The sequence below is a fragment of the Arvicanthis niloticus genome, chromosome 5 (assembly GCF_011762505.2).
Source record: "Arvicanthis niloticus isolate mArvNil1 chromosome 5, mArvNil1.pat.X, whole genome shotgun sequence".
NCBI lineage: Eukaryota > Metazoa > Chordata > Mammalia > Rodentia > Muridae > Arvicanthis > Arvicanthis niloticus.
In genome coordinates this window covers 52,315,407-52,336,964 of record NC_047662.1, presented here as the reverse complement: position 1 = coordinate 52,336,964, position 21,558 = coordinate 52,315,407, and the positions used below count along the sequence as shown (strand labels likewise).

General features: G+C 40.1%; 2 protein-coding genes across 8 annotated transcripts in view; one reads left to right on the top strand and one right to left on the bottom strand.

Moving 5' to 3' along the window:
* The first annotated feature begins 3,488 nt into the window (after positions 1-3,488).
* On the top strand, positions 3,489-15,766 carry Usp1 (ubiquitin specific peptidase 1). 3 transcript variants are annotated; one of them, XM_034502694.2, is made up of 9 exons: positions 3,489-4,101; positions 6,341-6,579; positions 7,881-8,001; positions 8,498-8,602; positions 9,402-9,562; positions 10,983-11,671; positions 12,288-12,458; positions 12,826-13,027; positions 14,299-15,766. In XM_034502694.2, the coding sequence occupies exons 2-9, from the start codon at positions 6,410-6,412 to the stop codon at positions 15,029-15,031; spliced, it is 2,352 nt and encodes a 783-aa protein (XP_034358585.1). In that variant the 5' UTR covers positions 3,489-4,101; positions 6,341-6,409; the 3' UTR covers positions 15,032-15,766. The 3 variants fall into 3 exon arrangements, with proteins under 3 accessions (XP_034358585.1, XP_034358587.1, XP_034358586.1); XM_034502695.2 differs by having other exon boundaries at positions 3,975-4,101; positions 6,360-6,579; XM_034502696.2 differs by lacking the exon at positions 6,341-6,579 and having other exon boundaries at positions 3,656-4,101.
* Positions 15,767-17,010: 1,244 nt separating this feature from the next.
* The window catches only part of Dock7 (dedicator of cytokinesis 7), a 190,758-nt gene continuing 186,210 nt past the window's right edge, over positions 17,011-21,558 (bottom strand). For 3 of the 5 annotated variants that reach the window (XM_034502689.2, XM_034502692.2, XM_034502691.2), the window contains 2 exons: positions 20,621-20,788; positions 17,250-17,448 (listed from right to left, as the gene is read on the bottom strand). In XM_034502689.2, the coding sequence (XP_034358580.1) occupies positions 17,406-17,448; positions 20,621-20,788 (211 nt within the window). In that variant the 3' untranslated portion in view covers positions 17,250-17,405. Of the gene's footprint in view, positions 17,449-20,620; positions 20,789-21,558 lie in introns of all 5 variants that reach the window. The other 2 variants (XM_034502690.2, XM_034502693.2) reach the window with 1 other exon arrangement.

Here is a 21,558-nt window from a genome sequence, read left to right as displayed (position 1 = left end):
AATTTCAAAGAGAATGCTAAGAGCAGTGTAAATGATGGAGGCCTGGCTTGTAAAGTTTCAGAGGGAAGTTTTTAGAGAATTTGGTGGGACTATTCAATATTTTGAACAAAGAATCAGTTGTGGTCAGCTAGGGCTGAAGAATTAGCTGTGATTAAGAAGAGGCAGGCATCAATGAGGCAAAATCTCCTGGGAAGTGTTTCATTTGGATTAGCATACAGAGCCTATAATCTAGAGGGGTCCAAGGCTGTTGTACCTTCTGCTGGCAGCTGAATTTGGCAACGTGTAAGAGTTTCTCAGCTTGTATTGATTTTGAAGGTCAAGAATAGAAGCTAAGGCTTGAAACCATGAGAAGCCAGGAAAGGCCACTGGTGAAGATACAACCTTAATAGTAGTAGGATCTCCAGGGTTGGAAGAAATCACTGACAGTACATCTCCATATCCAGCACAGGGGGCAAGTGAACTCCAGCAAATTCACTTTTCAAAGAATCAAAGGAGGCCCTTATTCCATTTTTTTAACCTTCTGGGAAACAACTAGTTGTTTTTAGACATGGTTTAAAAAAGGATAGCAAAGAATGCTAATTGTCCCCTTTATTATTTTTGGAAGGGCATGTAGTCTCCCAGAATAAAGTTAGGATCTAAATATTGATACTGTAAACTATACAGAAGACTAACAGCTGCAGGTGGTCAGATCTCAAAGAAATTGAAAATTAGATTAGCCTAACCAGGTGGGGTTTGATAGTATCTCTTATTCTATTAGTACAAAAATGTGCCACTGTAGTGTATTGCACAGGGTAACAACCTAAGACTGATTTATATCATTAACTCTAGCTTTGTCTCCTGTGTATTTGGTGGCTTTGTTTGGTCTTTGTCTCCTTAGGTAAGTCACGAAATAGGCAACTTTGTCTTTTTAAAAAAGTATTGTATGAATGCAAGCACAGGTACATCCCATGGCACTTTGTGTCATCTGCTGACAACTTTTGGACGTTGGATTTATCCTTTTACTGTGGGTTTCGGGATTGTTTGGCTTCACAGAAAGCACTTTTACCTACTGAACCATCATGCCTGTTCTCCTCCTTCTCCTCTTCCTCCTCTTTTGAGACACAGTCTCACTGTGTAATCAAGATGCACTGTGACTCATGACTCTCTTGACTAAGCCTTTCACATGGTTGCATAATAGGAACATACCACAACACCTATATCTCAATATGCAAAAGCATGCCAGTCCATTGAATTTCTGGCAGTTCTTCTGCCTCGGCCTCCTTGGTGAGGGATTCCAGGTGTGCACCTCTGTACCTGGTGTGACTCCTACCAACACAATGTTTCCACTGTCACCGTACTTCAAGTCACCATTCAGTCCTTGACTCTGAATCATCTTCTTAGTGGATCTTGTTCCTTGTGCCTTGAGGTCCAGTTCATCACAGGTTATAAGTGTGCTACCTACTAGTTCCAACTATTCAATGGTACTCAGTGAATTTAATCAGAGCTCTGAGAAGACAGAAGGGGGAATTATGGGAAGGAACATGGGCAGGGAAGAGAGCCCCTTTGTCAGCCTCTGATGGCTGAGAATTCCAACTCATTTGCTGTAAGGCTGCCTACACAGTGATATTTGTACAAAGGTATTTAATACTAAAGTAACAGTGACCCAGGCTTAAGGCTGGAGTGTGGAGGTAGAGCTGAATAGAACCTCATTCCTTTCCTTAGACATCACCTGAGAATCTTAAAATAACTGTCAGTTCTGTTTTCCTACCTCCTAGTATCTAGGGGCTAGATACTTACTTTACCTACCCCAACTCTGTAAGGAGCCTCCTAGAAACCATCCAGGGATCTTATTTTAGGTTTCTTAGAAACCCTTTAAAAATGAAAACTTTGAAACCCTATAAATGACTATTTTTTTTTTTTAAAGTTGCAATTGTCCCTTGAGTTTGTAACCATACTTGAATAGATCTCCCTGGGATTCCTCCTCTACAACCATGTTTCTATATCTTATCTTTCCTCACCCCTCAAGTATCTTTAAACCCCAAATCTGCTTCACAAACTGGCCAGTCTGAAAATGAATTTCTGTAATTAAGCCACGAATCCCAGTTTGGACTGTGTGAAGGTCCCTAACAGTTGACAGGAACTCGGCTGTCAGATGATCCTGGAAAAATGTGCCTCCTGCTTGTCCCCACTAAGTCATTTCACTCCAGTTCCTAGCGACTTACTTAGACTCCCTATTATCCAAGCATCCTGTCCTCAAGCTTCCTGGTGCTATGGACACTTGTGACGTGCAGCTCTTCCTCTCCCACAAATGGACCTTCCCTCCATCCCTTTCAAAGTACACTTCCTGAAGCTGACTGCTGAAACGTCAAGTTTTTCTACAGTATCCCATCGAAACCACCAAACTGTTACCTCTTTTAGCTACCATTTACACTATTTCAAATCACCAGTTTAATTTTGGTCTCCTGTAGACTGTAAATCAGGGAGTACATTTCCTTCACTTGTTATCCCTACCATGCTGAAAATAGTGCAAAACAGGGCATTAAACGGGGCAACACACACAGTGGACATTAAAAACAACAACAAAAACCACTTGAACGGATTTGTACTGAGTTCTCATCAACTGCAGCACCGCACTGTGAGATCTCACAAAAGACATAGCATACAGAACCAACCCCCCAAAACAGGTGAGGCCGTGCGGCTGTCTGTGGGTCATTCGGTACCGGCTCGCGCCAGAACCCGTTGAAGCTCCAGCCGCGAGACCAGCCTGAGAACTAAAGCCCTTGCGCAGCCTGCAGGAGAGGGTAGAAGGACCCAAGGCTCCGAGGCGTTCGGCTGTGTTCGACTGTCTAGCTAAGGCGGCGCTTATTCTTATCGGACAGCCTGGGATTGGATGGACCGCGGCTTCTTCGGCAAACTGGACGCCCTGCAGGCGCCCAGCAGCTAGCAAGCTCGTCGGCCATTTTCCGAGCGTCTTTGGTAACCCTTCCGGAAAGCGCACGCCACGGGGGGGGAAAAAGGAAAAAAAAAAAAAAGAGAAAGAGGCGGGCCTGCACAAGGGGCCTCGGTCCAGAAGCCACACCCTCCTGGGTCGCCACCTCCCAGTGCTAACAAAACGTAAAGCGGAACTCTAACCGCCGGCCGAGAAAGCGCGCACTGGAGCGCCAATGAGCTTGGAAAGAGCCGCTCCGGGACGCCGTATGCCTTCCCAAGATTGGCTGGGCATCTTTCCTTGTACTTTTTTTATTGGTTAGACTGTCTTCTCTGCCCGCTAATTGGGTTTTGTATAAGTACTTTTTGATTGGTTCTTCCTGGTGGGGCGGAGGAATGAGGTTTTGGAAATTGTTCATCCTGGATTGGCGCATTTGAGCACCTGAGGAAGGGGCTTTTCCTAGTCACTCCTTGTCCCATCTCCCGACCCGTAAGCTCCCTCCCCCTCAACTCGCGAGTACTAATGTTTAAAAAGAATTAAAAAAAAAAAAAAAAAAAAAAAAAAAAAAAAAAAAATAAGAGGGCGTGAGCGAGCCTCCTGCGCGCCAGCCCGGCCTCCTGCGCAGCGCGCGCCTCTGCGAGGACCCGCGCGAGCTGCCCGTGTCGCTGCCTGCGCTGTTTAAACTGCAGAACCCGTTAGGCCCCGGGAGGAACTACCGTTCCAGCTGGTTCCCGAGCCGAGCGTGCCGGGGGCAAGGGGCGGTCGCGCGGCGGCTCGCGCCTTTCGCGCCTCTGCAACGTGGAGAGGAGAACCGGCACTTTCCGTGGACGCCACCTCCAGCCCTGACGCTGGCGCGGGCGGGGGTTCACTCGCGGGGGTCCTGAGACTGAGGAAAACGCGCCAAGTTCCCCTCGGCGGCCGAGCGGGGACCCTGCGGCTCGGGAGCGCCGCCACCGCTGTGCGCCCGTAGCCCTCCCGGCCGGGCTGCGCCGGGGATGTAGTGGGGCCGCGGCGGGCAGGACCGAGCGGCGGCCCGGCTCCCGCTCCGCGGACGAATGGTCACTCCCCCGCGGGAGGCGCCCACCAGCGATCCCTCTCCCGGGACGGCGGCGGGGCTCACCTGTCGCGCCCGCACTCTGCCCGGCTGGTCTCCCCGGCGGCGGGGCCGCGGACTCGCTCAGGACCATGACCGGGTAAGGAGCGCCCGGGGTTCAGGGCCCGCGACTGCGGGGCAGGTGCTGACCGTGGGGAGGGCCCCTCAGGCTCGGGCTGCGCTGCGGGGGATTGCCGCCGGCCCGGCGACCCCCGGGGTGGGTCACCCGGGACCCGAGTGCTCCTCTGCCCACGTCTTTCGTAAGGGGAGAGGCTAGCCGGGAGAAGAGATGTTTGTGATCGCAGTGTCCTGGGTCCCGGCTTGCGAAATTTTACCGCGCATTTTCTTGACTTAGTTTCTTCAGAAGTGTGTACGGCGCCACGTGTCTTAAAACTGCGCCCAAGAACTTTTTATTGTTTTACGTTTTTCTTGAAAAAAAAAAAGTTGAATCCTGTCATTGTACACAGATTTGAAAAGTAATGGGACTGGGGATTCACGGTGTCATTTAGTCAAGAAGGCTTACGGTTAAGTTCATTGTGCGAAGCTTGGTTTATAGTTCTGAAGAGGCTTTTTTAACCGAAAGCTCTTAGAAAGGACGTGGAGAGCGTAAGATTGGGCACCTTGAAAGTGTCTCGCTCTTGGTGACCATCAGTGTAGGCTGGCTGTTTAGAGGGACCCAGAGGGGATGCCTGGCGGAGATGACGGCCTGCTGTTTCAGCTGGCTAATGATTATTTTTCTCTCATTGACTCCCAGGAAGACATCTTTCCCGAGTCATTAATGCTTGGGGAAGTCTGACAATTTTGCAAAGGCTGGTTTATCATTCCTAACAGGACATTTCCTCAAGAACATTAAGGGGCCAGGAGACAAAATTTAAGTTGCAGAGAAGATGGGAAAATTTGTCAGCTCTCCAGTTTTTCCTGAGCTAGTTCCCAAAAATGGTTTCCCTGCAGTGTACAATGAGCTTCTGGGGTGAAATATTTAGGGGTAGAATTTGAATGAATTTGTGTGTACCTCATCTTACTACTCGGGGACCTACATTTGAAACTCGTTCATAGTTTTGGAATATTGCAGTAGAAGGATTATTTTTCTTCTAGATGTCCAAATAAAAAATAGATTTCTATAAAATATCACAGATAATGCTGTATCCCTCTTTTTCCCCCCTTTCATTTTAAAGTTTTACCTTGGAACTGGTAGAAAATTGTTTTCCAGCAGCCTATAGTCACATAGCTTAGAAACAACTGGAGCTGGGTGTGGTGGGCTGCAGGCGTTTTCATACTAGCCCTGGGGAGAAGAGGAAGGCAGGTAGAGCTCTGAGTTCCAGGCCAGCCAGGGATACACTGGGAGACCCTGTCTCAAAACAAAACATAAAATTAGAGTATATTGTAGTTTGTAGCACACATGCGATGGAGCAGGGTTTTCCACAGCTGTTCCAGCTTTGTGTGTGTGGTATATTCACGCTGACCACGAGTGGCCTGGGAAGGACTGTAGTCTCCACTACTGCCTTGGTTTCTCATTCATTCCTGATTTGTACCATTGTTCAGTTACCATTTTTGTATAAAAAAATGAAATTTTGCTTAAGCCCACTGTTTAAAAACCTTGTTTGTGTATTTATGGTATGCCCAGGAAGTTCAGAGGGCATGCTTGGGAAGTTGAGTTCCTGGGATCAAGCTCAAGTTGTTAAGTTTAGCAGCAAGTGCCCTTACCCACTGGGCCGTCTCACTAGCCCAGAGGTTTTGCTTCTTAATTCTATGATTTTATTCTATGATTTTAGTAAATGGGTATTTTTGTGATACAGCCCTTAATGCATGTATACACACACACACACACACACACACACACACGCATATGTAGACACACACTAAGGTAATAAGAATAGCAATTTTAAAGAAAGTTAGTGTGTGTATGTATGTATGCATGTGCATATCATTGACATTTAAGCCAGTGGTTCTCAACTTGTAGGTTGAGCCCCCCCTCCCCCCCCCCCCCCGTGTGTTAGCCCGTTCACAGGGAGTTTGGGAGTTTCATATCTGGCATATCAAATATTTACATTTCGATTTATAACAGTAGCAAAATTACAGTTATGAAGTAGCAACAATAATTTTATGGTTGGGGGTTACCACAACATGAGGAACTGTATTAGAGGGTCACAGCATTAGGAAGGTTGAAAAGCCATTAATCTAAGCAATAAATCCTAAGTGTCTGCTGTCAGGCATTAGGTTTTGAAATAAGATGTCCTGGTATGTACCATTCTTGTGGTAAATCTTTTCACAATTGCTGATTTTGTCAGTTACATCTGATAGCTGAGGACTAATGAAATCTTTTTGTATGTGATTAACAGATTTAATTGGTGATTACAGCTTCCTTCAATAAGTTAATTCTCGTCAACTCCTTGCAATTTTGAAAGAAAATGCCTGGCGTCATACCTAGTGAAAGTACTGGGCTTTCAAGAGGCAGTCCATCCAAGAAAAACAGACTGTCTTTGAAGTTTTTTCAGAAAAAGGAAACTAAAAGAGCCTTAGACTTTATTGATTCTCAAGAAAATGAAGAAAAAACTTCTGAATATAGAGGATCTGAGATGTATGTATTTTTAAAATTTTTTATAAATAATTTGTTCAATTTTTTTTTTTTTTTAAATTTTTTAAAGACTTATTTTATCCATGTGAGTACACTGTAGCTGTCTTCAGACATACCAGAAGAGGGTATCAGATCCCATTAGATGGTTGTGAGCCACCATGTGGTTGCTGGGAATTGAACTCAGAACCTCTGGAAGAGCAGTCAGTGCTCTTAACTGCTGAGCCATCTCCCCAGCCCTATGTATTTTATTTTAAATATATTTCTGTACTTTATTCTGAATCAGTGAAAAGAGCATTAAACTTGGGTTGATAGTTCTGTACTCACCTGACTGTTCACAGAGGTTAAAAGAAAGTACATATGGATTTGCATTTAGTGAGATAAGAATTAAAGCCTATTGTAGGAGCTAGGTGGTGGTGGCACGCCTCTTTAATCCCAGCACTTGGGAGACAAAGGCAGGTGGATCTCTGAGTTCAAGGCTAGCCTGGTCTATAGATAGTTCCAGGACAGCCAGAGCTACTCAGAGAAACCTTGTCTTGGGGGAAAAAAAAAAAAAAAAAGGTGTGTAGTAGGAGTAGGGTAAACACTGCTTGAGATTTTTTGCAGTGTAGTGTGTGTAAAAACAGGTTTTTTTTTTTTTTTTTTTTTTTTTAAATATATTCCAGAACTACTTATATCTGCTAGAGGCAGGACAGTTGGAATTTATTTTGAAACTAGATTTTAAAGATGAATGTTTTTTAATGCATGTAAATTCTTCACTGAGAAGAAAGGTAAGGAGGGAAGAAATGCATATGAAGTACAAGTGTGTCCAGTCACAGGAGAGGATACAGCGCTGATTGTTTTTCCAGTCTAAACTCACCCCCCACCCCATGGTAGATAAGTGCACAAAAATGTAATTGAGAGTAGATGTATAGTGCTCTCAGTGGAGCTCCATGGCTTCAAAATGGCTGTCCTATAGGACTGGACAGGGGTTTGTTTGAGTGGCTACTTTAATCTAGCTGCATGATGTTTTTACTTGTGACTCCATTACAACAAAGTGGTTTTTATATTAAAAAATAGAGTATAAAAGTGAATATTCAAAATTGCTCTAGCTGGAGTCTCTGGTAGCTCTTTGTTCAACAAATGGGCAGTCTGTTGGGTAATAAAAGTGGATCTTATCCTATGTGTGTTTCACCAATGATTGTTCAGGGTTGGGTCTATAGCTCAGTGATCAGTATCCCTATTGTAAAAATACTGAGTTTAGGGAAGTAGTATTTTCACTTTAAGATGCCACATCATTATACTTTTTCTTCCCTCTATATTAACAGTGATCAGGTTGTTCCTGCTGCACAGTCCTCACCAATAAGCTGTGAGAAGAGAGAAAACTTGTTACCATTTGTTGGACTGAATAACCTTGGCAATACTTGTTATCTGAATAGTATTCTTCAGGTAATATGATATAATGTTTAATGTTTCTGAAAATTATAGATTATTGAATGGCTCTGTCCATATTTTGTCATAAATTGCAAATAAACCAAAATAGACGCTGTATGATAATACTCAAAACTGCATATTATTTCCTTTGGGTAAGAAAAAAATAATAAAGGTAACATACTGAAATTGGGTAGATATGTTAAGGAAAAGATGCCAAACTTTTACTGCTTGATTCCTGGTACTATGTCCACTTAAAAACATTTATTATTTTGTGTGCTATTAAATTCTTTTAGGCTTTTGTTCTGGTAATCTTAATCTTACTAATATTGCCTAGGTTCAGAGTAAGTGCCGCTGAGGGATCAGTGGGTTACTATGGGTGGGGTAGAGAATTAATTTGATGAGGGGTTTTATCATCAGTGTTAAGTAATATCCGTTAAATGTGCCCTACAGAAGACATTAGTGATTTTAGGTGTGTTGTTTGCTCAATACTAAAACAGTGTCCTTTTTGTAGGTGTTATACTTTTGTCCTGGTTTTAAGACTGGAGTGAAGCACTTATTTAATATTATTTCAAGGAAGAAAGAAGCTCTGAAGGATGACGCTAATCAGAAGGATAAGGTAAAAAGATTAAGAAAATAATTTAAAAAGCAAAATAAGCTAGAGAGAAGGCCATGCATGGTGATGCACACATTTATTTAATCCCAGCTCCTGAGAGGCAGCTAAGCCTGGTTTGTCTCCATAGTGATTTCTTGGCTAGATAGGACTACACATTGAGAAATTCTGTCTCAGTAACCCCTACTCCCCCCGCCCCACACACACCCACACGTGAGCAACAAGAAACTAATGGGGGAATTATATTTATTTGTTAAGTAAAAAGGTAATAGATCCTCAGAAGAGTTCAGGACAATGGGGACAGATTATTTCTGTTAATTAAGTTTTTCAGAACTGTATATTTTCCAGATAATTCATAGCCTTGTTTTAGTGTTTAATGCATTGTTACTAGACTTGTCACTTGTCCCTCACAATCACAAGTGTCTCACTGGAGTTCCAGATGATTATCCACTCTGTGGTAATTGACATTAACGTGTTTTGGAGACTGAATTTATGGTCTTACATATGCAAGTGAAACTATACCACCGAGCCATACCCCTAACCTCAATTGCAAGTAAATAAGTTAAAAGAAAACTGATTAGAAAATCACTGTCCATATAGGAAGCAACTAAAAAAGAAAAAAAGAAAAAAAAAAAAAAAAAAAAAAAAAAACCCTGAAGGAAAAAGTTGACTTGCATGACTAATAGAATTTTTGCTATACTGAAGTTAAATTTAGAAAAGCTATATTGTTCAGTGAGACCAAGAAGGAAAGAGGCCCTTATTTAATGTTATAAATTAAATTATGTTTTGTTTTTTTTCTTGATAGGGAAGCTGCAAAGAAGATCCTTTGGCAAGTTATGAGCTTATATGCAGTTTACAGTCCTTAATAATTTCAGTTGAACAGCTTCAGGCTAGTTTTCTCTTAAATCCAGAGAAATATCCGGATGAACTTGCTACACAGCCAAGGCGACTGCTCAACACACTAAGGTATAGGCTCTCACAGTTTTAGTGTTTATCTACTTGCTCCTGTCTTTAGAAGAGGGGGGTATATGAACAAATAGGAGGGAATGGCAAGACAGTTGAAGCTCCAGTTCATAGCCTTTTATACTCATAGGCTTTCAAAACTGATTTTTAAAATTAAAGGATACTAAATTAATTAGATTCAAATTTGTATTGGCCTATTTATATTTTTTACTCATAGTCTTCCTGGTGTGAAATAATACATTTTCTGTCAAAAGACTCATATTTGATTAGAGTACTGGTCTGTATGTAGATGATTCATACTTTTACTTATGTGTCATACTGCACTCTTAGGTATATGGGCTTCATACCAAATCAGTCTCTGTCGGTAAAGCCCAGTTATTAACATATTTACTCATTTTTATGATACTGAAGATTGAACCCTCAGACTTGTACATGCTAGGGCTCCCAAGTGTGTTTCTGAACATGAGTGTAAGACACAAAAGAAATCAAAAGTTAAAATAGGTTGGTTAAAGGTTACCGCTAAGCATTCTTTTCAAGTTCTATAGCTGGGGAAAATAATAACAAACCAGTGCTCCAGAGGACAACCTAAAGGAAGTGTGAAAGAGTTACCACTTCAGTACTCTATAGACAGAGAATTCCTAAACACACATCCTAAGGAATTTCAGATTACAACTTACAGATCTGTATACAAAATGTGTCATGCATAAAAACTTCAGGTTCCAAATACTTATATGTGCTTAAAAATAAACATGTACACATGAGAGCCCTTGAGAATGCACATACACACACAAACATATATAATATTGAAATTTTTCGTGAAGTCTTATAAGAAAGTCTTTTAATTCAGTTTTTGAGTAGATGTGGGCACAGGACATTTATTTACCTTTGTTAAGAGACATCAAAAAGTGGCCAAGGTGGCGCACGCCTTTAATCCCAGCACTTGGGAGGCAGAGGCAGGAGGATTTCTGAGTTTGAGGCCAGCCTGGTCTACAGAGTGAGTTCCAGGACAGCCAGGGCTACACAGAGAAACCCGGTCTGGAAAAGTGGCCAAGAGCTGATTTTGGACCCTCATTTTGCATCTTAACTAGCTTTATGACCCTGTTAGCAAGTTATTTAACCTTGTGGCATCTGTCAGTAGTTCCTGGTAATAACTGTTGTAGAGAGGAACACACCACAGCATTTTTAATAAAAGCTGGTATATGGTAAGACACTGTCAGCATTAGTTACTCAATATATAGAAGAGGGTAATGGTATATGATAATACTGTAAATAATTGTCAAATTTGTTTTTACTTTGAACTGTAAATTTAGGTAAGGTTTCAAATTAGTAGAATGCTTTTGGATATTTAAAATAGGTAATAGAAAAATTTTCTTTGATGTTACTAAAAGTAGAATTGGCTAAAAATGAGTCTTTTTATTCATAGGGAACTCAACCCTATGTATGAAGGATATCTACAGCATGATGCACAGGAAGTGCTACAGTGTATTCTGGGAAACATTCAAGAAACATGCCAATTCCTAAAAAAAGAAGAGATAAAAAACTTGGCCGAATTATCCAGCAAGGCTGAAGAAAAAGCGCTTCAGAAAGAGGAAACAAATGGAATTAACAGCACAGAGATTGACAGTATGAGGAATCTGGAGGACTTTAAAGACCAACTCCCAAAAGGAAACTGGAAAAGAAAAAGCGACAGTGAATCGGGTAACATGAAGAAAAAGGTTAAATTGTCCAGGGAATCCCAGCCATTGGAAGAAAACCAGAGACAAACCAGGTCAAAAAGAAAAGCTACTGGAGACACACTAGGGGTTTCTCCTAAAATCACCCCCAAGTGTGTTTCTGAAAATGAGAGTGCAAAGCCCTCACAGAATAAATCAAAAGTTAAAATCAATTGGTTAAAGCCGGCCACTAAGCAACCCAGCATTCTTTCTAAGTTCTGTAGTCTTGGGAAAATAACAACCAACCAGCGCTCCAAAGGACAATCTAAAGAAAACGAGGGTGATCTTGAAGAAGACTTGGAGAAGTACGGAAGTGACAACACAGTTAATGGTGGTCCCGAGTCTCTGGGAAGTATCGATGCACCTGTGGACAGTGGTGAAGCTAAGTCCGTAAACAAAGGTCCGTGCTGTTACCAGGTTGACTGGTGAGGGTGTCAGTAGTTACAGAAACAGGCAGGATTTAAGACTTTGTTTACCATTGGATGTCACTGCACTGTTTACAGCATTGTCCTTGAGTCTGTGAACATGTATTATGTAGTGTTATTATTAATGTTAGGGTAATTTTGCTTGATGGTTTCTAATTTGGGGAAGTTCAAAACATTCTTAATGGGAAAGCTGTGGGTTTTTTCCACTTTTATCTATGCAGTATGATAAGAACTCAAGGGAAACTGAGTTCAGCGATCTTAGACATGCGCTAAAACTGACATGTATTCATTCATCTTAGGGAAAATTTGTAGTTAATATAGTTGATGGTTGCTCCAAAAGTTTTGTTTCTTTGGAGCAGTTTTATAAGGACATGTCTTTAGGAAGCAAGTTAAGACACAACTGACTTTGTTGTAAAGATAGTAATTCATATTTTAAAATTTTTTGGTAGGAACCTTTACATTTCATGAATAAAGCACTGTAAGAAGATGAAAACAGGTTTTGTGTTCATGATATACTTTCAATAGGAAACTGATGAATTGGGCTATACTGAAAAGCAAATCTCAGTAAACATTTTCCCATTTTTATTTTAGGTGCCGAGCAGATTGGCTTTGAGCTAGTAGAGAAACTGTTTCAAGGTCAGCTAGTATTAAGGACTCGTTGTTTGGAATGTGAAAGCTTAACAGAAAGAAGAGAAGATTTCCAGGATATTAGTGTTCCAGTACAAGAAGATGAGCTTTCCAAAGTCGAGGAGAGCTCTGAAAGTAAGCAGATGGAGGGGGGGGAGGGCGCACCTGTGTGGACGGGGGATATAAACACTTGTTAATTCTACTCATGAAGTTGCAATGGAAAAATGAAATATTTTAGTATTTGAGACCTTAATATTTTATTAACTGAAGTCATTTTAAATTACTACTTGAGCTTCTGTTGTGATCAATGTAAATCATAAAAAGTATGGAAATGTGGCTGACTTGAGATTGTGCCTGTTTGTTTTTGTGTGGTGTGTGTGTGTGTTTATTTTGGCTAATACTAAGTATTTAGGTGTTGGGGATCAGTTATTTGAAACATGAAACCTGGTTAAAGTTTTCAATGTCTGAAAGATACTTATGAGTGAACAATTCTGTTTTACAGTTTCTCCAGAGCCAAAAACAGAAATGAAAACCTTGAGATGGGCAATTTCACAGTTTGCTTCAGTGGAGAGAATTGTAGGAGAGGATAAATATTTCTGTGAAAATTGCCATCATTATACGGAAGCAGAGCGAAGTCTCTTGTTTGATAAAATGCCTGAAGTTATCACTATTCATCTGAAGTGCTTTGCTGCTAGTGGCTTGGAGTGAGTATTGTGAATAAACCAAGGGAGACAGAGGCTTTGTCTCCAGTGCTGTGCCAAATGAAGTCATTTGTGAGAACTGACTCTGCTCTTTCTTAGTAAACAGGTTCTTTGGGCATAAATACATAATATGTTCTTTTGGAGCTGGTGATACAGCTCAGTGTGCTTGTCTAGCAGAGATACTATAGCACCAAAAAACCCAGTACAGTTCTCAATTCCCTCTTCATATTTATTCTGTAGGTGCTAGTAGTAGGTGTTTGCTTCAGTGAACTGACTGAAAACTGAGTAAGACTCTGAGTAAGTCTCTGCTTAGACCAGGCTGGCCTTGAACTCAAAGATTGACTTGCCTCTGCCTCCTAAGTGCTGGGATTAAAGGCATGTGCTACCATGCCCAATTGAGAAATTTCTAATTTATTCCTCCCCTCTTCCTTTCTCTGAGATAGAGTTTCACTGTTAAGACATAGCTGACCTCCTGTCTCTAACTCAAGCTGGGATTACAGGTGTGAATCACCATGCCTGCCATTGGGGGGTGTGGGAAAGCAAAATTTTCAGTCTTAAGGAAATTTAGGAAATCCAGCTCATTTCTGAAAACTTTGGGAAATTTTATAGTTGAATTTGTCTAAAAGCTTTTAAAAACAGATACAAAAATGGCTGTTCTGAATAATCTGTCTTTTCTGACATGCTATTGTATACTTCATTGTTTCTGCACTTTATTGACTGTTTGAAATTACCAGGAGAGCCTCCTCATAGTTCTCACATGTAGTCGTCAAAGTAATATATGGTCTTTTCTTTAGTCATTTTAATATATATATTATTTAGACCAAAAATAAAATAACGTATAGAGGATTTTTGCTTCAAATGTTTGGTCTTTTAAAAATGCTAATTTCCTAGTGTACAAATCTAATAAAAGGATGAAGAAAATATACTTTCTACAGAAACACCCAAATATCAGTTATTTATTTTTTTTTAAAAGTGTGCCTCACTGAGTAGCCCTGGATAGCCTGGAATTTGCTATGTAGACCAGGTTGGCCTTGAACTCGAGATCCACCTACTCCTGCCTCTCAAGTGCCAGGATTAAATAAATAAATGTGTGCACTGTTAATACTTAGGTTCTATTTTAATATTTTTGTGTATGCATTTTCCTCAAAATTGAAGTCTTATTCTGCTTTTTTTGCTTATAACTAAGCATTAAGGACTTACTACTTGGTTTCACATTGTGTGTAAAAATTTACATTTAAAACAGAATTACAGGAAACCTTTTTTTCCTTCCAAAGGTTTGATTGTTATGGTGGTGGACTTTCCAAGATCAACACTCCTTTACTGACACCTCTTAAACTGTCCCTAGAAGAATGGAGCACAAAGCCGACTAATGACAGCTATGGATTATTTGCTGTTGTGATGCACAGTGGCATTACTATCAGTAGTGGGCACTATACTGCATCTGTTAAAGTCACCGACCTTAACAGTCTAGAACTTGATAAGGGCAATTTTGTGGTTGACCAGATGTGTGAAATAGGTAAGCCAGAGCCACTGAATGAGGAGGAAGCAAGGGGGACAGCTGAAAATTATGATGAAGAAGTATCAATTAGAGTTGGTGGAAATGCCCAGCCAAGTAAAGTTTTGAACAAAAAAAATGTGGAAGGTATTGGACTTCTTGGAGGACAAAAGAGCAAAGCGGATTATGAGCTGTACAACAAAGCATCTAGTGCTGACAAGGTAGTCGGGACAGCATTCACTGACAGTAGAAATTCTGAAACTAATGATACTAATGGGACCCACGAATCTGACAGGAACAAGGAATCCAGTGACCAAACAGGCATTAACATGAATGGACTTGAGAACAAAATTTCCTATGTAGTGCAAAGCTTAAAGGAGTATGAAGGGAAGTGGTTGCTTTTTGATGATTCTGAAGTAAAAGTTACAGAAGAGAAAGACTTTCTGAATTCTCTTTCTCCTTCTACATCTCCTACATCTACTCCCTACTTGCTATTTTATAAAAAATTATAGTGAGTATATTTTCCTTGTAAATATTAAACAGACCTGGACAGACGTTGGTAAAGTTGATTACATCTAAGATCTTTAGTTTATCTTTTGAAGCTATTGGATATTATTGGTCTCTCTAGGCTTTTATATAAATAGTGAGATTTTAAATACTGAAAACCATGTTAATTTTTAGAATCATTTTCCTTAGTAGAGACTAGTGATGGATAAGCTGGGAACAAACTTGTGTAGATTCTAAATGATCCAAAATGGAAGCTTGTGAAACACTTAACACTTTTGGATTTACATGATCTTTTGTGTTTGCTTTTTAAAATAAAGTGCTTGTATTTGTATTCTCCATATTTTGGAGTAATTATCTACTTGATGTTTATAGGTCTGGCTTTTTCACCCAAGAAACAATCTCATTCAGTATATTTAGTTTTATAATAGTCATGAAGCCAAATCTTTGGGCTGTATCAGAGGCACAAAGTCTAGAATATGTATATTCACAATGGTATATATTTTGTGCCTTGAATAACTTTGGAAAGTGTCTCAGAAAACCTGGCAATCCCCTCTATCTTCATAAGAATTTTATATGTATTTATGAAGATGACTCTGTACTCTAGTCAATCTTTTTGGCATGACTAATTTGTATCTCTATCCTCATTCTGCACGATCTGTACATAGTACATCAACTTAGAGGTGTGACCTTTAACTTTTTTTAAAAACTGGGAGGTCAATAAAATTTAAACTGTTTAACAACTATGTATACAAATGTGTGTTTTTTTTTTAAAGAAATATATTTTTTTTTATCAAAGTGGAGTTTAAATTAATGTGTATGTACAAGAGAGTAATCAAGCATAAATTACCTTGATACTCAGCAGTGAAGCAGAGGTGAAAATTTTTCAGAGGATTAAAAGATTTTTAAATTTATGTCATTTGTTTTAGAACTTGTTAAGGGACACTCACCTGAATAAATATACAAATGCTACTGGAGTAACATTCCATGAAATGGAAAGATTGCTTATTAACATTTCCTCACCGACGGTGTGATGGGAATGGGATCGTGCGCCTGTGCGCCTTCCCTTTAGTTTAGAATCACTGGTAGAACTTTTAAAAATAACCATCCTGTGCTGTCTATTAGAGCTGTAGAGATTCCTGAGGCAAGAAAGGTTGCGTTTTTAGAAAACATTGTCAGGAAGTATAACAAATGGAGTAAGAAATCTCCATTGCAACTCATGAGAAAATAACCGGTATTTCATAACTAAAGTACACTTACACAACTCTTAAAAGTCCCTGAGATGTCAGACAGTTCAGGTAAGCAAGTGAGAAATGACAGGTGTTCACTTAAGTGTTTTCTCCCTAATGGTTACCTCCTTTGCCACCCCACAGCCCACCAAAGAAGGGAAAGAATGCCATTTCAAGTGACAGGAGTGACAAGCATCGCTGTTGCTGTTCTGTAAGCCACAGTATCACCTAAGTTTGAGACATTTCAGAGATCATGGGGGAATTGTGCCAAGAGTAGAAAACATTAACTTTTTTCTGTATACCCTTTTCATACTGAAATTAATTATTTTGATGATAGCAACTAATTTATTCTGTAAAACCATGTAACTTGTCATTTAATTGGTAGACTAAAATCAATGAAACTCCAGCTTGGTGTTACCTTTAGTGATACCAAGTAGCCTTAAAGCAAATTTCTAGTTAATGGTTCAGTCAGTAAACACTTGATAAATTATGGCATAAAAATCAGTTCAAACTGCTGATTAATAAATTTGATACTAATAAAATGACTCATAAAGGTCAAACTGCTGTCATTAGGATATCACTGGTATTAGATTCTGGTTAATAAAACATTCCTATAAATGGTTAACAAGTCTTGTTTTGTGGGGGAGGGACACTTGCCACCATTACTTAATTTGGGGTGGTTTAATACCAGTTTAGAACCAGTTTTTGAACAATTCATTTTTTCCCATTGTAATAAATTAAAATCCCACTCATTAAAATTAGTGTAAACATTCACATATTTAATAGTACCTTTAAAATAAGCATTACTACATTTAAAATGGTTCAAAAATGAATGAATCTATAAATGGTAATATAAATTAAAAAATAAGAACTTAAAAGTAAATAAATTTAACATTAGCTATGGTATAAATAATTGTAAATGTGTACTGTACCTTTGAATCATTAAAACTTTTTGTTTTTAAGATGACGACAGCATGTTACCAGGTTAGAAACCATGGCCACAGGCCTCACATGTAACAGCCTGCCTCTGGGAGCATACTCTTCAGAGTAAATCAATGCTATTGCTTCCAGAGTGACATCCAAGTCCTATTTTTCAATAGACATCACTGTTGAATACATGGCTCTTTTCAAATGAAATGAACAGGCGTATATTTTAGAGTTCCATTTTTCGAAGGCTCATTCGACTGAAGGAATCTCTGAGGAGAAGAAGAGGATATAGTTACGAACAGCAGGTTTGTTTTGTTTTTAAATCTTTTAAGGTTTGTTTTGTTTTTTTTCTGCAATCTTACATACGTTGTCATAGTCTGGCTTCAGATTTATCTATAGATTAGAGATATGTGATAGCAGCCACTTTACCAGGCCTATTGATTATTTGTCCTGCTGCTGTGGGAGAGATTTCTGGAGTATTCAAGATTACTATGGTAAGATGAAGCAAGTATTTTTTTTAAATTTATTTTATTTATATTAGTACACTGTAGCTGTCAGACACACCATAAGAGGGCATCGGATACCACTACAAATGGTTGTAAGCCACCATGTGGTTGCTGGGAATTAAACTCCGGACCTCTGGAAGAGCAGTCAGTGCTCTTAACCTCTGAGCCATCTCTCCAGCCCACAAGTATTTCTCTAATCATAAATTTGGAATCAAGTGGTTCTCAAACTACAAAATACTTTAAATGGGATTATGTATTGATACTTAACCATATTTGAAATTAAATGAACATTTAAAGTTATTTTACAAGGTAATTTACATTTTATTACAAATAACTTTACAAGGGTCAGGCACTTGTCACTCACCCACCTTTAATTTCAGCAGAGAGAGGTGGAGCACTGAGTTTGAGGCTAGCCAGGGACAGAACAAAATGCAGAAGTGTTCCAAAAGAGTAGCACTCATTTGTAATGTCTAGCTTAATAACAGAAGGCCTAAATTCTCCAGCTTGCTTCTACAGCCAATCATTTACAAAAGCACATCTCACCCAGTCTCTGGAAAAGTCCATTCTACACATGTGAAGGCGGGGAGATGGACAAAGTCAAGGTCCCATACCACATTTTAGCAATCAAAATCCTAAGAAATTTTTATCTCCTAAGTTCTATAGACTTGAGGATTTTATTCATGACATGTTTATTTTTTTAACAGATTTTTCCTTCTTCGTGAACTGACTTCGTTTGCTCATCCTCCCTGATAGTTAAGTAAGTGCCTGGACCTTTAGGAGAGGTTAGAAGCAGTTATAAAGAGAATGGCATTTAGCTTTGCATTTAAAGTCTGCTGTTTTGGTTCCAGGGGACGGTTTTGAAAGCTGGATACTATTCATCAAGAAAAGGAATATTTAAGCTGGAGTGATGGTTTAGAGTTTAAGAGTGCTTTCTGCCCTTTTTAGAGGGACCTAGATTAGGCTCCCAGTACCTACATCAGGTGGTTTACAACCTTCTATAACTCCAGTTCCAGATCTGATGCCCTCTGTCTCCAAAGGCATCTTCATACACATTTGGTGCACATGAACTTCTGTAGTTAAACAGCTGAATGCGTGTTTTGCATGCACCCTGATTAGTCTCTCGCACTACATTCATAATCCTTGTAATGAAAGCATTTGGAGGAAGCAGAAGGATCATAAATTGCAGGTCATTCTTTACACATTAAGTTCAAGGTCAGACTGAGCTAGAGGAGACCTTGTTTCAAAAAGGGTATGTTTTCTTTTTTTAAAAAAGAAAAGGGACAATGGGCAGTGGTGGTACACAAATTTAGTCCCAGCACTTGGGAGCTAGAGGCAGGAGGATGTCTAAGGTCAGCCTGGTCTATAGATTAAGTTCCATGATAGCCAGGGTTACCCAGAGAAACCTTGTCTTGACACCCACCCCTCCAAAAAAGAAAAAAAAAAAAAAATTAAAACTAGAAAAGTTTCCTAGATGTGGGCTTGGTGATGTGGGCCTGGAAACCAATGCAGGGAAATGGCTGAAGATCAACCAACCTGGTTTAAGTAGCAACACTCCAAAAACCTGCCACCTCCTAAACAACCACCAAACCAAACAACAACAAAAAGCAAAAAACTCCTCAGCCAAATATTCCATGTCTACATTAAGAAAAGTTTAGAGAACGAGACTAGGGAGATGAGTGTCCTCCAGGTAGAACAGCCTTAGCACAGGAAGGTGTGTAGAAGAAACTGGATGAAGAATTTGCTAACTGCTTGATTACTGGATACCTTGCACTTTCATCCCCTTGACCTGCTGGGACTGATAATGGGGTCAGGTGCATGTAGCTAGAGATTTCAAGACTGAAGGGAAAATGGAAAGTTGCTTACTTCCTTTCTGGGAATTCTGAAAGGAGTTATTTACTCCCCCATAGGTGTGGGGTAAGAGAAGCATGTATTTTACCACAAGTGAGTAATATTCTTTGTACTTCCCCAGTTTCTGTAGCTTGTGGGGGAGACAGATCTCCCTGGAGGCTGTGACATGGAGCAGGCTCTTGGCCCATTTCTTCCTTTTTAAAGTCAGTATTTGTCTAAGTGGCCCAGACTCTCCTTGAACTCTCAACCCTGCTTCAGCCTCTAATGCTGGGATGACAGGGTGTACAGTTGAAGGTTTGGTTTTTTTTTTTTTTTGAATGTGTGAATTTGTTTCACACATCTACAAGTATAAAATGATTAGGTCATTGAGAACAAAGGCTGTGTTTCTGCTGTTGGCAGTGTAGTTTCCTTTCTCAATCCATATTAAAACAACAGCTTCTCAAATGTTAACTTATTATGCAACTTAATTTGTTTATTAGTTTATCATTTCAAAGAAAAGGGTGATAAAACACCTGCCACAATAATCCAACAGGTAGATAGTGCTGGGTTTCTAGGGCTCAGGTACTGCAGAGTGGGTTCCAGGTGCCCACCTAGGCTCTTTACATCTGCTGTGGCACCTTCACAGCCTACCTGTACTACACATGACATACACACGGCTCACGTATAGCTCGGATTCACTTGTAGAAAACTCCTTTCTGACTTGTCAAAGAGAAAATGACTGCAGCTTCCTGGACATTCAGGACACCTGCTCTGGTCTGTGCAGCTCCAGGGTATGTAGACTACTGATGACTGGTGGGGCAAAGTGAAGGAAGGCCTTGTTCATGAAACATTCTAGTGAATTCTCTCACAGGAGTGCCAGAAGCTGGGATAGGACTTTGAATGGGAGAGTTTAGGAGAGGTTTATGAAGCCTGCCCTGTACAGAAAAAGGCTGACTTCATACTGATCAGGGCTAAGTGGCAAAGCTTAGACTAGTTGGATTTGTTACATTTCTTGGGATAGAACACCTGAAATTTTATAATGAGCTGTAAAACTATTAAAACCAAGCAGTTTTTCTACAAAGCTCTGTGGAGGAAGCACTTAGCATACCTGTGGCAAGTGACAGGCAACACAGCCTTGTAAAGCTGAGGGATCTTTCTGTTTATCAGTGGCTGCAGAGCCTCTTTAAGGCGATGGTAATTTCTCTCCAGTTCTCTTTGATACTCCTTTTGATCTGGCCCAATTAAGCTCTTATTTTTTCTTAAGGCATCTTCACACCTAGGGGGTAAGAAAATACATGTTTAGACATTTCTCTTCTTTTAGAAATTTGTAATTCTAAACACACACACACACACACACACACACACACACACACACACACACACACACACCTGATGCAGTTGATGCAAATGATTATCTTGTTTTAGGTTTAATGTGCCCTTATGGTTTAGGTGTAAAATGTCCCCACAGACTTCATGTGTTGAAGGCTTTGTCGAAGCTCATGGGACTGAGAGGGGAGTGGATCATGAGATGCTAACTTCGTCAGTGGGTTATTAGGAGGGTGGCCTGGATACTGAAGTAGGTCAGTAGTGGTGTGCCTCTGAAGGCATACTGTGTCCATGGCCAGGCGCTCTCTGCTTCCTGTCTGTGATGTAACAGGCATCTGACTTTCTTTTAAAATCTGATAAACACTTCATGTACTCATTAAGTTGAAAATATATTTAATTTGTAGCCCAGGCTGTCCTAGAACTTGTGATTCTTCTGCCTCTGCTTTCTGAGTACTGGGAAGTATGTGCTACTATTTGTCTTTCACAGTGCTGGGAGATCAGATGCAGGCAATGGCACCATTGTTTTTCCCCCATGTTGAAATAAAAAGCTTGGTTTAATAAACAGATAATCATCATTATCGATTTATCCAAATAGTCAAGGAAAAGACATTTTAAAAAGTAATATACAGGCCTGGAGTGGTGGCACATGCCTCTAATCCTACCAGCTGAGAGGTTGAAGCAGAATAGCAAGTTCAAGGCTTACATGAGCTGTCTCAACAC

Coding starts and splice junctions, on each gene's coding strand:
- Usp1 (XM_034502694.2), top strand. CDS start 6,410: ATGCCTGGCGTCATACCTAGTGAAAGTACTGGGCTTTCAAGAGGCAGT. Junction 8,603..9,401: donor ACGCTAATCAGAAGGATAAG/GTAAAAAGATTA, acceptor TTTTCTTGATAG/GGAAGCTGCAAAGAAGATCC. Junction 11,672..12,287: donor AGCTAAGTCCGTAAACAAAG/GTCCGTGCTGTT, acceptor TTTTTATTTTAG/GTGCCGAGCAGATTGGCTTT.